At 43.6% G+C, this 17,366-nt stretch overlaps 1 protein-coding gene across 3 annotated transcripts in view; it reads right to left on the bottom strand.

Moving 5' to 3' along the window:
• The window catches only part of CHP1 (calcineurin like EF-hand protein 1), a 55,695-nt gene that overhangs the window by 20,046 nt on the left and 18,283 nt on the right, over positions 1 to 17,366 (bottom strand). For all 3 annotated transcript variants that reach the window (XR_012414803.1, XM_073995538.1, XM_005559233.5), the window contains exons 3-4: positions 7,511 to 7,591; positions 343 to 470 (exon numbers count right to left, since the gene is read on the bottom strand). Coding sequence is in view for 2 of the 3 variants with exons in the window: in XM_005559233.5 (XP_005559290.1) it covers positions 343 to 470; positions 7,511 to 7,591 (209 nt within the window). In the remaining variant the exon portion in view is untranslated. The remainder of the gene's footprint in view (positions 1 to 342; positions 471 to 7,510; positions 7,592 to 17,366) is intronic.

Below are 17,366 nucleotides of genomic sequence, written 5' to 3'. Positions count from 1 at the left end.
ACCAGGTAACACTTATTAAGTACCTAGTATATGTCAGGCACTATCTGAAGCACTTGACATTTATTAACTCATTTAATCCTCACAACAATCCAATGCGGAACCCCTTAGAATCCTATTTGACAGAAGAGAAAAGTGAAGCCCAAAGAGGTTAAGTACCTTGCCCAAAGTCACATGGCCAAAAAAGAGTAGACTAGTATTTAATCTTGGCCAGTTTAGCTCCAGAGTCTGAGGTCTTAACCAGTATGCTCTTATAAATGCTTGTTCAAATAATGAGTGAGTACATACATGACTTTTAAGAAATGAAAAGCAAGTATTTTAAGCCAGAAGACTTTAGCTCCTTACAGTGCAGTTTGTTGCTTCGGCTGTTGAGTGGTTCGGGTCCATTCACATCTTTGCTCTTTTCATTATCCTCAATGGGGCGGAAATGAGCCAAAGTTCGCATGAATCCACGGAAGTTTACCTGGTCCTCTCTGATTGTGAAATATACCAAACAGAACACCATGTCAATCACGGTGATTATTTCTTACAAATTAAATATACTGGCAAAAGCTTTAGCTACGGTAGCCTGAAAGTTCATTTAATGAGGTTTCTTTCCACGTGCACGGTACTTCGGGGCTCACAGTACCATATCATTTAAGCCTCACCCCAACCTTGTAAGGCAGGTGCTATTACTCCCACTACTACTCCCACTTGATAAATGATTTAACCAGACTTAGGTAACAGGACTTATCAGGGTTACAGTTATCTATTGAATTTACTTGCATCTCTTTTCCAAAAAACGAATGTAGAGTAGTGCCAGCACCATAAAAGAGAGCCAAAACTTGAACTCTTTGCTTTGAACTCTGTTAAGTCATTTCAACCCAGTGACTCCTCAGCCACCTCCCACATCTCCCCTGCAGTAATGTATACCAAGGGATATTTTAAAATTAAGGCACATTATGGAAAGGCTGCTTTTAAAATAAAGTTTATTTAATTTTTAATTTTATTTATTTATATATTTATTTATTTATTTTGAGACAGAGTCTCGCTCTGTCGCCCAGGCTGGACTGCAGTGGCACTATCTCAGCTCACCTCTGCCTCCCGGATTCAAGCAATTCTCCTGCCTTAGCCTCCCGAGTTAGCTGGGACTACAGGTGCATGCCAACATGCCTGGCCAATTTTTTTTTTCTTTTTCTTTCTTTTTTGAGAAGGAGTTTCGCTCTTGTTGCCCAGGTTGGAATACAATGGCACGATCTCAGCTCACTGCAACCTCCGCCTCCCTGGTTCAAGCAATTCTCCTACCTCAGCCTTGCGAGTAGCTGGGATTACAGGCATGCGTCACCACGTTTGGCTAATTTTGTATTTTTAGTAGAGACATGGTTTCTCCATGTTGGTCAGGCTAGTCTCGAACTCCCGACCTCAGGTGATCCGCCCACCTCGGCCTCTCAAAGTGCTGGGATTACAGGTGTGCGCCCGACCTAATTTTTTGTATTTTTAGTTGAGATGGGGTTTTACCATGTTAGCCAGGATAGTCTCGATCTCCTGATCTCGTGATCTGCCTCGTGATCTCGGCCTCCCAAAGTACTAGGATTACAGGCGTGAGCCACCATGCCTGGCCAAGTTTATTTAATTATAAAAGCAAAAATATCTTTGAAAATGTGGAAAAAAGAGAAGTAGATAGAAAAACACTGATCCAAGTTCTACCAATTACAACCATAGTTAATATAAATATATTTTCTGGCTGGGCACAGTGGCTCACGCCTGTAATCCTAACACTTTGGGAGGCTGAGGCAGGCAGATCACTTAAGGCCAGAAGTTGAGACCAGCCTGGCCAACATGGTAAAACCCTGTCTCTACTAAAAATACAAAAAAATTAGCTGGGCGTGGTAGTGGGTGCCTGTAATCCCAGCTACTCGGGAGGGTGAAGCAGGAGAATCACTTGAAACTGGGAAGCGGAGGCTGCGGTGAGCCAAGACTGCACCACTGCACTCCAGCCTGGGTGACAGAGCAAGACTATGTCAAAAAAAAAAAAAAAGAAAGAAAAGGAAAGGAAAGGGAAAGGAAAAGGAAAAGAAAAGGAAGGGAGGGAAGGAGAGAGGGAGGGAGGGAGGGAGGGAGGGAGGGAAGGAGGGAGGGAAGGAAGGAAGGAAGGAAGGAAGGAAGGAAGGAAGGAAGGAAGGAAAGAGGGAATCAATCAACCAATCAATCAGTCAGCCAGGCGCCGTGGCTCACGCTTATACTCCCAGTTATTTGGGAGGCTGAGGTGGGAGAATCACTTGAACACAGGAGGCAGAGGTTGCGTGAGCCGAGACTGTGCCACTGTACTCCAGCCTGGGTGACGGTGCAAGACTCCCCCATATATATATGAATGCATTTTCTTCTAGTAACTTTTCTATGCTTTTTAGATAACTGTATTATGTAATTTAGTATCCTGCCTTCTTTTAACTTTTAAGCATTTCTCCAATCAATATAAATACTTTGAAACATTTAAAACATATGCATAATTCTGTGGACACATTATCATTTTATTTTTCCCTCATAATTGGATATTTTTTCTCTAAATAATCTTTTAGGCAGGGCACAGTGGCTCACGTCTATAATCCCAGCACTCTGAGAGCCACGGAGGGTGGATCACCTCAGGTCAGGAGTTCAAGACCAGCCTGGCCAACATGGTGAAACGCCATCTTTACTAAAAATACAAAAATTAGCTGGGGCCTATAATCCCAACTACTCAAGAGCCTGAGGCACAAGAATCGCTTGAACCAGAGATGGAGGTTGCAATGAGCCAAGATCGCACCACTACACTCCAGCCTGGGTGACAGACGGAGATTCTGTCTCAAAAAAGAATGATTTTGCCGGGTGTGGTGGCTCACGCCTGTAATTCCAGCACTTTGGGAGGCTGAGGCGGGTGGATCACAAGGTCAGGAGACCATCCTGACTAACACAGTGAAACCCTGCCTCTACTAAAAATACAAAAAATTAACTGGGCATGGTGGCGGGCGCCTGTAGTCCCAGCTACTCGGGAGGCTGAGGCAGAAGAATGGCGTGAACCCAGGAGGCAGAGCTTGCAGTGAGCCCAGATCACACCACTGCACTCCAGCCTGGGCGACAGGGTGAGACTTCGTCTCAAAAAAAAAAAAAAAAAAAAAGATTTGAAAGACCTAGACTTCTTGTGTATAAAGCCTTCTTGGTACTTAAGCTTAGAGAAAATCTTTTTATTGTGCCACAGGCTAATCAACTACCCTGTAAGAAATAATTCTCAAAATTTGAATGAAGAATATTCTTTAATATTAAAAAAGAATGCCCCATGTGACATAATATCATTTATTTATCTAAGGCAGATGGCCTGGTTCCTGTGGTTACCTAAAAAAAACCCCACTCTGTAACCCACCAAACAGCTGAGGTATGTAGCGTCTCTTCTGTGCTCTATAGACACTCAGTTTATAAGGCCTTCTAAAGGCAGAGTTCAAAGGCTAGCCTGTGAGCCATCTGCACTCAAAAGAATGACCTTGGCTGGGCGCGGTGGCTCATGCCTGTAATCCCAGCACTTTGGGAGGCCGAGGCAGGCGGATCACCTGAGGTCAAGAGTTTGAGACCAGCCTGGTCAACATGGTGAAACCTCGTCTCTACTTAGCCGGGCGTGGTGGCGTGCGCCTGTAGTCCCAGCTACTTGGCGAGGCTGAGGCAAAAGAATCGCTTGAACCCAGGAGGCAGAGGTTGCAGTGAGCCAAGATCACGCCACTGCACGCCAGCCTGGGCAATAGAGGGAGACTCCGTCTCAAAAAAACAAACAAAACAAAACAAAGCAAAAAAAAGAATGATCTTTTGGTTCTTCAATGTATCTATACTGCTGATGGACCAGGATCTGGTAAAAAATGTCAGATCTGAGGAATCAAGTAACGTGGAGTAAAATTTAAATCATATGCTAGAAAAAACACATTAATGAGTATTGCTAGCATAAAGTTTCTGGGTAAAAGGGAATTAAATAAACATAGTCCACTTTCAAATCTCACTCTTTTAAAAAAAAAAAAAGCCTCCATGTGCATATGCCTAGGGAAGAAAGAAAAACCCAGAAGCCAAATACATCTATATGATTAGCGCAAGAAGCAGTCACAGCTTGCTAAGAGTCAAGCAGTGCAGCCCAGTACAGCCCTCCACTTCCTCATATGCACTCTGTCCCATTTCCTTAGCAGTAGATTTGTGGACAGAATGACAGGTGATACTGTAGTCACAGCAAATGTAGTTTAGCTTTACAAAACAGCTTCCCACAAGCTCCTGCTTCAAGTAATCAATGGTGACTAAAGAATTCTGAAAAAAAGTTGGCAAAGTGACTCTCCTGGGTTTACTTTTCATTGCAAAAGGTTTGGATACAAAGCATAGCTGTGAAAGTTATCTCTGGATAGGGTTCAATGCTTTGCAGGGGTAAAAGAGGAAGCAGAAAAAAGGAAGAATTCAGCATACAAACCACACCTGAAACAAACAGGGCAGTTCAAGGAGAGAGAAAGCGAAAAAATGAAGGAGGGCATAAGATTCCTTGTAGTCAACATGATTTGATTCCCGTCTTTACATGAACTAACTGCCCGACCTCATTCGCCTTCTGACTTTCACTCACATTTACTGAATGCCCAACCCTCTCAACTAGCAAATTCCTTTGCTCTCAATTTAGAGTTCTAAAATTTCCTCCAGGCATTTTATCTGACAGTATCCTCATTGACAGTCTCATTAAAAACTGGCACCCATATAATATTTTGAAGTCCTGTGGGTCATAGACTATCCATATGAACTAGGAATAGATTGTTTAGGAAATTACTTAAAACAAGCTTATATGTAAGCTTTATTGATGAAAAGGTACCTAATCGAATCAGTAAATATTTACTCACTACTCTGAAAGCAGCGTATTAGGTAGTGAAGCATATCAAAAGACTAGTTTCACACTAGAAAACCCCACATTAAGAACAATCTACTTTACAAAGTGTGTGTGTTATGAGAACTATATGTTTATTCAGTATCACAAAAGTAAAATAAAGGCTGGGGAAATGTTCCAGATTAAAGGAGGCTAAAGAGACATGACAACTGACCCAGACTAGATCCTGTACCGGAGGTGGGGAAGTGCTAGAAAACAGATTATTAGATGACAAAATTGGAATATGAATATAAATTAGAATAAACTAGATAATATGTTAATACAACAGAGTAATAGATTAGATAAGAGGATTGTATCAATGTAAGTTTACTGAAGTAGAAACTATACTATGGATATGTAAAAGAATGTCCCTATTCTTAGCAAACACACAGTGGTGCATTCAGAGGTAAAGCCTCATAACTATGCAACTTACCCTGAAATAGTTCAGAAATACAATTATGTGAACACGCATACACAAAAAAATTACATAAGTATATATATGTGTATATACCTACATGTATATATGTGTATGTATGTACGTACATGCATGTATGTATATATATACACGCACACATACAGTATGTGTAGATAGAAAGAGGGGGAAAGAGAGAGGGAAAAAGTGTCTGCAAGAGAGGGTCTGTAGAGCAAGCACGGGTACATGAGCTGCGCTGTTCAATATTGCAGTCACTTGTCACATCTGGTTATGCGCACTGGAAACATGGTCAGTCTGACCTGATATGTGTAAGTGTAAATTACACACTGGATTTCAAAAATTTACTATGAAAAAATGTAGGCTGGGCGTGGTGGCTCACGCCAGTAATCCCAGCACTTTGGGAGGCTGAGGCAGGCTGATCACCTGAGGTCAGGAGCTCAAGACCAGCCTGGCCAACATGGTGAAACCCTGTCTCTACTAAAAATACAAAAATTAGCCGGGTATGGTGGCATGTGGCTGTAATCTCAGCTACCATGGAGGCTGAGGCTGGAGAATCGCCTGAACCTGGGAGGCGGAGGTTGCAGTGAGCCGAGATGGCACCACTGCACTCCAACGTGGGCACCGAGCAAGACTCTGTCTCAAAACAAAAACAAAACAAAACAAAAAAAGTAAAGTATCTCAGTTATTTTTAATATTGATTATATATTGAAACTGTATGTGTATATATACATATATATATTTTTTTGAGACAGAGTCTCACTCTGTCGCCCAGGCTGGAGTGCAGCGGCGCGATCTCGGCTTACTGCAAGCTCTGCCTCCCAGGTTCACACCATTCTCCTGCCTCAGCCTCCTGAGTAGTTGGGACTACAAGTGCCCGCCACCATGCCCGGCTAATTTTTTGTATTTTTAGTAGAGACGGGGTTTCACCATGTTAGCCAGGATGATCTCGATCTCCTGACCTCGTGATCTGCCTGCCTCGGCCTCCCAAAGTGCTGGCATTACAGGCGTGAGCTACCACACCTGGCCTGAAATAATATTTTTAATATATTAAATAAAATATATATTACCAAAGTTAACTTATTTTTACTTTTTTTTTTTTTTTTGAGACGTAGTCTTGCTCCATCACCCAGGCTAGAGGGCAGTGGCACTATCTCAGCTCACTGCAAGCTCCGCCTCCCAGGTTCACGCTATTCTCCTGCCTCAGCCTCCTGAGTAGCTGGGACTACAGGCGCCCGCCACTACACCTGGCTAATTTTTTGTATTTTTAGTAGAGACAGGGTTTCACCATGTTAGCCAGGATGGTCTCGATCTCCTGACCTTGTGATCCGCCTGCCTTGGCCTCCCAAAGTGCTGGGATTACAGGCGTGAGCCACCACGCCCGGCCAACTTATTTTTACTTTTTTTTTTTTTTTTTTTTTTTTTTTGAGACAGAGTCTCGCTCTGTAGCCCAGGCTGGAGTGCAGTGGCCGGATCTCAGCTCACTGTAAGCTCCGCCTCCCGGGTTTATGCCATTCTCCTGCCTCAGCCTCCCGAGTAGCTGGGACTACAGGCGCCTGCCACCTCGCCCGGCTAGTTTTTTGTATTTTTTTAGTAGAGACAGGGTTTCACCATGTTAGCTAGGATGGGATGGTCTCGATCTCCTGACCTCGTGATCCGCCCGTCTCGGCCTCCCAAAGTGCTGGGATTACAGGCTTGAGCCACCGCGCCCGGCCTATTTTTACTTTTTAAATGTGGTTACTAGAAAATGTAAAATTACATGTGTGGCTTGCATTATATTTTAATGGGTTGCTACTAAGAGAGAGAGCACACAAATGAGGCAAAATGTTAACAATATAACAATAGATGCATCAGGGCAATAGATATACAAGTATTCTTTGAATTACTTTTAACTTTTGCAACTTTCTTGTAAATTTGAAATTACTTCCAAATAAACATTTTTTAAAAGTCTAGTTTTACATCAATGATAAGCATAAAGACAGAATTTTGAAGACAGGCTCATATATCAATTTGAAGTTTAAAACACACAGGAGGGTAGAATAGAAGAGATATTCTAGAAATGACAAAATTAGAAATGCCCAATATAATCGGGGTTATCACAGTCTGAGATGGCACAATCAATATCACTATTCCAGATTAGCAAATAATTTAGGTTGTGATAGCCTCAGGAAGGAAGTCCAACAACTGTACTGACTCACCCCTCTGGAAAGAAGGCATTGATGATCCGGTCCCCCAGTGGGTTGATGGCAAGTTCTGGAATCCTCTGGAAATCTTCCCGGCTGCCAAGAGAATCACCTTGAGTTAGATAGAGATCATTGCCCTTAGCATGAACTCCCTAAGTCAGGAGTGTAACCTAGCAAGAATATTACCTCCTGGAATTTACTTCTGTGGCAAATTATACCAAATAACTGCAAAGAATAGCACTTTAATAGCTGCCAAGTGTTTCTTGCAACAACTCAGTAGTGGAAGGAGCCAGATTTGACTATGCCACATTCCAGTGAATTCAGCACACAGGTTACGTCAATAAGCCAACTGATGGACAAATACTAATCTGTCCCTTAGTAAATGATTCCTTGAACATTAGCATTTCGTACCTAGTTATTAAGTTTGGAAAGTGAACAGCAAATGGAAAGTATCAAATACTGCAGAACTTGAATATGGGGACAAACACTTAGAGGGATTTCCATATCCTTGTTAAGATTTTTAGGCACTTACAAAATGCAAGGAATTCTTAGGTGCTATTTACATGCAAGGAAAGAATGTGACAACCAATTGATTCCTTATTCTGACTCTAGCTTTTTCTCCATTTCCATTTTCTGTGGACTAGGACTATAGAAGTATTTAACCCTCAAACATGACATGAGCAGTCATCCTTACATGACTCAGGTGAGGTTATACCAAAGCAAATATTGTCAGCTACCATTCATTGCATACACATCATGTGCTGCTCTAACTGTTTACATACATTATCTCATTTCTTTTTTTTTTTTTTTTTTTTTTTGAGACGGAGTCTCGCTCTGTCGCCCAGGCTGGAGTGCAGTGGCCGGATCTCAGCTCACTGCAAGCTCCGCCTCCCGGGTTCACGCCATTCTCCTGCCTCAGCCTCCCGAGTAGCTGGGACTATAGGCGCCCGCCACCTCGCCCGGCTAGTTTTTTGTATTTTTTAGTAGAGACGGGGTTTCACCGTGTTAGCCAGGATGGTCTCGATCTCCTGACCTCGTGATCCGCCCGTCTCGGCCTCCCAAAGTGCTGGGATTACAGGCGTGAGCCACTGCGCCCGGCCATCTCATTTCTTCATGCCCATGTTTTATGTATACCCTTTTAGAGCTGAGGAAATTGAGAGTCAGGAAGATAAAGTAACTTACCCAAAGCCACACTACTCCTAAGTAGCAGAACTGTGATTTAAATCTAAGTCTGAGTCAAAGTATGTGTTATTTTTCTAAAAACCACATTTCTTTCCTATATTGAACTTTTTTTTGAGACAGAGTCTTGCTCAGTCGCCCAAGCTGGAATGCAATGGCACGGTCTTGGCTCGCTGCCACCTCCACTTCCCAGGTTCAAGCAATTTTCCTGCCTCAGTCTCCCAAGTAGCTGGGATTACAGGCACCTGCGATCACACCTGGCTAGTTTTTTGTACATTTAGTAGAGACGCAGTTTCACTATGTTGGCCAGGCTGGTCTTGAACTCCTGACCTCAGGTGATCTGCCGGCCTCGGCCTCCCAAAGTGCTGGGTGGGATTACAGGCCTGAGCCACAGTGCCCAGCCCTAATACTGAACCTTTTCAATGAAAGTTACTCTCCCCAAGATTTTTCTTTCTTTTTTTTTTTTTGAGACGGAGTTTCGCTCTTGTTGCCCAGGCTGGAGTGCAGTGGCGCAATCTCTCCACTCACTGCAACCTCCGCCTTCTGGGTTCAAGCGATTCTACTGCTTCAGTCTCCCAAGTAGCTGGCATTACGGGCGGGCGCCACCACACCTGGGTAATTTTTGTATTTTTAGTAGAGGTGGAGTTTCACCATCTTGGCCAGGCTGGTCTTGAACTCCTGACCTCAGGTGATCCACCCGCCTCAGCCTCCCAAAGTCCTGGGATTATAGGTGTGAACCACCGTGCCCAGCCTCCAAGTTTTTCAATAAGTACTTTCTAAAAACTTTATTTGGTTGTTTCCTGGGCCAAGAATACAAAGCTGTCTACAACTTACCTGTGCTGTAGTCTTCAAAAATATCAATGTCATAGAGGACAAAGAAAAGCAGAGGATTGTTCCAGATCAAGGGGGGCTAAAGAGACATACAACAAAACCCAACACATGATCCTGGACTAGGAAAACACCTGCTATAAAGGACATTACCGGGTAATACGTGAAAATGAAGCATGGACTATATAAAATATGGAATATTACATAACGGTACTGTTTCAAAACGTAACTTTCTTGAGTTCGATCTGAGAATGTCCTTTTTATAGGAAATAAACAGTGAAGTATGTGACAATTGGTGAATCTGGGTATCAGAGTAAAAGTTATCTTGTATTGTTCTTGTAACTTTTCTTCAAGTTTAAAATTATTTCCAGATAAAAAGTTAAAAAAAAAAAAGATTATAAACTTGAATAGATTTTACTCCTGCCTTCAAGAAGTTTACTTGCAGAGAGATAAAATGTGTATCTCCACCGTCTTTGTAAGATAAGCTAGCAAAGACGGAAGATAATAAAATACTCCTGCTGTACCCAGGAGACTTCACACTCTTTTCTTCTTGTGGTTTAACGTTTACATGGTGCTTAATTAATTCAGCAAGCTCATCTCCACCACATTTGGTGACACAGGTAGAAACTGACCTGGTGGACTGAACACAAAGCTCTGGAACAGTCATCCTGGATTCTAGTCTTTTCTTGACCATTTAGGGTAATAATTTTATATCAATGAATAAACCAGAAGAAGTTGTTCATAAGATAACTGGATTGCTTAAGATGATGAAAGAGAAAATTACCGAGGTCCTGATTATTTAATTCAGCAAACATGTACAAAGCTTTTATTACATAATTTGTTCTGTAATACAAAGTCTACACTATCATCAAAATGTAGCTCCTCTTGTCTGACAGAGGTCAAGAAACAATAACTACTCCCTTTTAAAGTAAGACTAAGGCTGATTTGAATTGCATGGCCACATACCTCAGTTTAATGTCTAACAAGCTTAAGAAACTTTAGCTGGGAAGAGGCAGTTTAAAAACCAAGTCTAGTATCAAGTGGTGATGCACAACCTAGCCTGAACTTCAGTCTCAATAAGGAAGTGTACACTTGGCCCTCCGATGTCAATAAGGACCTGTCCTTTAATACTATCTAACTCTAGTCTTAGAATTTAGATTGTATACATAATGTAGTTCCAGTCACTCAGATCAAGGAGAATATTGCTAAAAGTATTAAAGTTAAAAAGAAAGAGGGCTGCACATGGCAGCTCAGCCTATAATCCCAGCACTTTTGGAGGCCAAGGCGGAAGAACTGCTTAAGGCTAGCAGTTCCAGACCAGCCTGGGCAACAGAGCAAGACCACATCTCTAAAAAATTTAAAAAAACAAAAAATTAGCCGGGCATGGTGGAACGTGCCTGTAGTCCCAGCTACTTGGGAAGCTGAAGCGGGAGGACTGTTTGAGCCTAGAAGGTCAAGGTTGCAAGGAGCGATGATAACATCACTGCCTTCTAGCCTGGGTGACAGAGTGAGACCCTGTTTCAAAACAGAAAAAAACAAAACAAAACAGAAAGAGTATAAAAAATAATTTGTCAACTGTTAAATAAACAATATACAAACAAGTTATTATTACTGGTTGCTTTATAGTAGAATGGAGATCTGGGCAGTTTCTCTAAAACTTAGCTTCTCAAATTTGCCCATCAACATAAACCTAATAGAAAAAAATAAATACTCCAAAGTGACCTAAACACCACAAGCATAAGATCCATCTGAAAATAGATTTGTGTGGATTCACTGAAAAACATACCAACATTATGTTCTGCCTCATGGTATACCTAGGAAAACCTTCTTTGAAGATTTTTTGAGAAAAAGACAGTATCACTGGTAGTAGTCAATTCTGAGAACAGAGCCATGTACAATGGCATTCTTTGTGGCCAACAAATTTCCAATGGGGAGTGGTTTTCCAGACATTCAAGGGCATAGGGATGCTCAGAAAAACCAGTTTTGAGACTGTTAGTAACCAGACATGCCATCGCTCTACACTGCTCGCCTTCACTGCACAAGTCCCTTCTCTTACAGAGATTCAGCCTCACAGGTAACTTCTATCTCAAGCACCCACAGGTTGTTGCTTTAGTTGACTTGTACATAATGAGGAGATTAAAATCTGTTAATAGGACATACCCACTGGAAAACACATTCAATTAGAAAACACAGCTTTCTAGGCTGGGCACGGTGGCTCATGCCTGTAATTCCAGCACTTTGGGAGGTGGAGGCGGGTGGATCATGAGGTCAGAAGTTCAAGACCAGCCTGGCCAAAATGGTGAAACCCCGTCTCTACTAAAAATACAAAAATCAGATGGGCATGGTGGCGGGTGCCTGTAATCCCAGCTACTCGGGAGGCCGAGGCAGAGAATTGCTTGAACCCGGGAGGCGGAGGTTGCAGTCAGCCAAGACAGCACCACTGCACTCCAGCCTGGGAAACAGAGTGAGACTCTGTCTCAAAAAAAAAAAAAAGAAAACACAGCTTTCCATATTTAAGTAGTATGAGAGGTTAATCATATGGTACAACATATTTATTAACACTGAAATGACAAAAATTTCCATTAGCTAAAGCATTTAATCCGTATTTTTAAATTAAATGGATAAGATGGCCAGGTGCAGTGGTTCACGCCTGTAATCCCAGCACTTTGGGAGGCCAAGGCAGGCAGATCGCCTGAGGTTAGGAGTTTGAGACCAGTCTGACCAATATGGAGAAACCCTGTCTCTATTAAATACACAAAATTAGCCAGGCGTGGTGGCGCATGCCTATAATCCCAGCTACTAGGGAAGCTGAGGCAGGAGAATCGAATGAACCCGGGAGGCGGAGGTTGCAGTGAGCTGAGATCGTGCCACTGCACTCCAGCCTGGGCCATAAGAGCGAAACTCCGTCTCAAAAATAAATAAATAAATAATAAAGAGGAGGAGAATAAATAAATTTTAAAATAGGAACAAAATCCAGGTGAGGCTTCTTACAAAAAAAAAAAAAAAAAAAGGAACAGAAGCAAACTTCCCAGCTAAAGGACCCATTTTTAGTATAAGAAGGTTCACCTAATGCTGAACAATGAATAAAGAATACTTCACAATAAGATATATACAGATGAAATTTCAGAATATCAAGAGGAGTTATTTAAGACTTTCTTTTTTTTTTTTTTCTCAGATGGAGTCTCACTCTGTCATGAGGCTGGAGTGCAGTGGCACAATCTCGGCTCACTGCAACCTCTGCCTCCCAGGTTCAAGCAATTCTCCTGCCTCAGCCTCCAGAGTAGCTGGAACTATAGGCATGCACCACCACGCCCAGGTAATTTTTGTAATTTTAGTAGAGACGGGTTTCTTTTTTTTTTTTTTTGAGACGGAGTCTTGCTCTGTCGACCGGGCTGGAGTGCAGTGGCCGGATCTCAGCTCACTGCAAGCTCCGCCTCCCAGGTTCACACCATTCTCCTGCCTCAGCCTCCCGAGTAGCTGGGACTACAGGCGCCCGCCACCTCGCCCGGCTAGTTTTTTGTATTTTTTAGTAGAGATGGGGTTTCACCGTGTTAGCCAGGATGGTCTCCATCTCCTGACCTCGTGATTCGCCCATCTCGGCCTCCCAAAGTGCTGGGATTACAGGCTTGAGCCACCGCGCCCGGCCTAGAGACGGGTTTCATCATGTTGGCCAGGATGGTCTCGATCTCTTGATCTTGTGATCCATCCACCTCAGCCTCCCAAAGTGCTAGGATTACAGACATGAGCCACCATGCCCGGCACAGAGGATATTTTTAAAGCAAACTTTATTGAAGTATAACAAACAGAAAAGTAGACAAATCAAAAGCATTCGGCATAAATTTTCACCAAGGGAAGACTCTATCCAGCCTCCAGATGAAGAAACTGATTATTACCAATACCCCGAAGCTTCCCTTATGCTCCTTTTGTCTTTACCTGCTCCCCTCCCCAAAGGGTAATCGTTATTCTGCCTTGTAACTCCATAGATTACATCAGAACAGAGAGTATTTAAAGAAGATAAACCATCTTTGTGTTCAGATACCGACCAGGCTCTTCCCTTAACCTGACCTGCAAAAGACCACTTTAGGACCCGTGGGGTCCCCAACCTCTGGGTTGCAGACCAGTACCAGTCTGTGGCCAGTTAGGAACCGGGTTACACAGCAGGAGTGAACAGAGTGCAAGTGAGCATCATCACCTGAGCACCGCCTCCTGTCAGATCAGTGGTAGCACCAGATTCTCATAGGAACACAAACCCTATTGTGAACTGCGCATGTGAGAGATCTACATTGAGTGCTCCTTATGAGAATCTAATGCCTGCTGCTTTGAGGTAGAACAGTTTCATCCTGAAACTATCCCACCTAACCCCCGGGGAAAAATTATTTTCCATAAAACTGGTCCCTGGGGCCGGGCGCGGTGGCTCAAGCCTGTAATCCCAGCACTTTGGGAGGCCGAGACGGGCGGATCACGAGGTCAGGAGATCGAGACCATCCTGGCTGACACGGTGAAACCCCGTCTCTACTTTAAAAATACAAAAAACTAGCCGGGCGAGGTGGCGGCGCCTGTAGTCCCAGCTACTCGGGAGGCTGAGGCAGGAGAATGGCGTGAACCCGGGAGGCGGAGCTTGCAGTGAGCTGAGATCCGGCCACTGCACTCCAGCCTGGGCGGCAGAGCGAGACTCCGTCTCAAAAAAAAATAAATAAATAAATAAAACTGGTCCCTGGTCCCAAAAAGGCTGGGGATCACTGCCAGCTGCTTTTTTAAAAAAAAAAATTAGAGACAGGGTCTCCCTATGTTGCCCAGGCTGGTCTCAGACTCCTGGGCTCAAGCAATCCTCCTGCCTCGGCCTCCTGAAGTGCTAAGATTATAGACAAGAGCCACTGCACCCGGCCTAAGCTGCCTTTTTAGGAAAAACAATTTCTATAGCAATGGTAGAAATATCTCACCCAAAATAATGGCATCGGAAGAAAGTAAGGTTTATAAGGTTACAGTACATATCTATATTCTGTGAAATATCAATCTGAAGAGACAGTCCATGTAAAAAGGCAGACAGGGAAATTGCAAATCAATCTGGCGAACACTATTTACAACACTACTCCCCTGAATGTTCCCAATTCACCCGAGTATATTAAAGATGTGGTGAAATCTCGTAATTAGGAAGAAGCCTATTTAACCTTGTTGACCAAGCTTTTCACAAATTTTAGTCAATAACTTTTTGCTTTCTTTTCTTTTTTTTTTTAAACACAACACCTATTGATAGACCAAGGAATGACTGTTCTATAAAGCATACTTTGGAGTGCGTCTCCGAAAGCACTCTGAAGAAGCTGCATTCTAACCAAAGCCTTCCACAGATTCTGCTTTATGTCCCACTGGAGCTGATCACTACAAAGGAATGCAGAATGCCCCAGACTGTACACTGTAGCCTCTCACTCTGCAGAATTTGGCTTCAGGCCCCAGACATGGAGTACTTTGAAGAGGAAAGTAAAAAAAAAAAAAAAAAAAAAAAATGTTGAAGGGAAAATCTTTCTCCTAATAATTACAACTGCCTTCTTAAGAAGGTGAAGGCGAGGCCGGGCGCGATGGCTCATGCCTGTAATCCTAACACTTTGGGAGGCAAAGGCAGGTGGATCCCGAGGTCAGGAGATCAAGACCATCCTGGCTAACACAGTGAAACGCCGTCTCTACTAAAAATACAAAAAAATTAGCCAGGTATGGTGGCAGGCACCTGTAGTCCCAGTTACTCGGGAGGCTGAGGCAGGAGAATGGCGTGAACCCAGGAGGCGGAGCTTGCAGTGAGCCGAGATCGCGCCACTGCACTCCAGCCTGGGCGACAGAGCGAGACTCTGTCTCAAAAAAAAAGAGGGTGAAGGCCGGGTACAGTGGCACACACCTGTAGTCCCAGCACTTTGGGAGACTGAGGCAGGCGGATGGTTTGAGCTCAGGAGTTTGAGACTAGTCATGAGGAACATGGCGAGACCTCCTCTCTACAAAAAATATAAAAGGTAGCCGGGCAGAGTGACACGTGCCTGTAGTCCCAGCTACTCAGGAAGCTGAGGTGGGAGGCTACAGTAAGCCATGATGGCACCACTGCAATCCAGCCTGGGCAATACAGTGAGACTCTGTCTCAAAAACAAAAACCAAAAAAAGAAGGTGGAGGCTGTTTCAGGTAACAAAAGATTGGAAGCCACTTATATTCAGATGAGCACCCTGATGGGTCCTGGAAAGATCAAGACTGGCCTTAAGCTGAGTTTGGCAACAAAGGCTGGAGAGAACTGGATCACTCTCTACAAGAGAAGAGTTCCAAGTTAGGCCAACTCATTTCTAAGGCTAGAGGGGGTAGAAGAGGAGAGGGTTGAGAGAAGGGGGAAGACAATTTAATTGGATGGCCACAGGCTAAGATGATAATTGTCAGGAGGCACAGCCAGAGTGAAATGCCACTGGTGGGTGGGTCCGACAAAACAATTTACATAAAATGCATTACTTGTTTACTATGTGGCACATTATGTGGTACAATTGGATAATTTATTCTAGGTATTCAAGGTAGCTTGGTGCTTCTCTCGTTTATTTTTATTTTTTGTAGAGACGGGGTTTCACTATGTTGCCCAGGCTGGTCTTGGGACTCCTGGCTTCAAGGAATCCTCTCACCGCAGCCTCCCAAAATGCTGGGATTACAGGCATGAGTCTCCTCGCCCAACCTTTCTTACATTTCAATCCACACCATGATAGAGATCAAAGAACAGGTTTATGACCTAGAGCTTTCAGGCCAGGTGCAGTGGCTTATGCCTGTAATCCCAGTACTTTGGGAGGTCATGGCCGGAGGACTGATGGAGCCCAGGAGTTTGAGACCAGCCTGGGAAACAAGGTGAGACCCTGTCTCCACAAAAAATGAAAATAAAAGTAATGGGAGAAGCACCAAGTTACCTCGAATACCTAGAAGAAACTACTCCATTGTACCACATAATGTGCACTTTTTTGTTTTGCTAAAAGTAAAAAGAAAAAAAAAAATTAGCCAAGCATAGTGGTGCACGCCTGTAGTTCCAGCTACTTGGGCGGCTGAGGTGGGAGAACTGCCTGAGCCCAGGAGGTTGAGGCTGCAGTGAGCTGTGATGACGCCATTACACTCCAGCCTTGGAGACAGAGTGAGACCCTGCCTCTTACAAAAAACAAAAATTGCCAGCTTGGAGAACAGTGTCTGGCACATCATAGATGCTCAGTAAATACCTGCCAAATGAGTAAGCTAGTCTGCTGGCTTTCCACAGGCTGTGAAATGGTATCTTAAGGGTTGAGCAAATCTTACCTAGATATTTATTTATTTATTTATTTATTTATTTATTTATTTATTTTATTTTATTTTATTTTATTTGAGATGGAGTCTCGCTCTGTTGCCCAGGCTGGAGTGCAGTGGCATGATCTTGGCTCACTGCAACCTCCACCTCCCAGGTTTAAGCGATTCTCGTGCCTCTCAGCCTCCCAAGCAGCTGGGATTACAGGCATGCACCACCACACCCGGTTAATTTTTGTATTTTGAGTAGAGACGGGGTTTCACCATATTGGCGAGCCTGGTCTCGAACTCCTGACCTCAGGTGATCTGCCCATCTCAGCCTCCCAAAGTGCTGGCATTACAGGAATGGGCCACCACAAATGGCCAGATTTATTTATTTTTTTTTATTTTAAAGACAGGATATCTCACTGTGTTGCCCAGGGTGCAGGGCAGTGGCGCAATCTTGGTTCACTACAACCTTCACCTCCGAGGTTCAAGCGATTTTCCTGCCTCAACCTCCCAAGTACCTGGAATTACAGGCATGTGCCATCACACCCGGCTAATTTTTGTATTTTTAGTAAAGATGGGGTTTTACCACGTTGGCCAGGC

This window comes from Macaca fascicularis, chromosome 7 (genome assembly GCF_037993035.2).
Source record: "Macaca fascicularis isolate 582-1 chromosome 7, T2T-MFA8v1.1".
Taxonomy (NCBI): Eukaryota; Metazoa; Chordata; class Mammalia; order Primates; family Cercopithecidae; genus Macaca; species Macaca fascicularis.
This window is presented reverse-complemented; position numbering and strand designations above follow the sequence as displayed.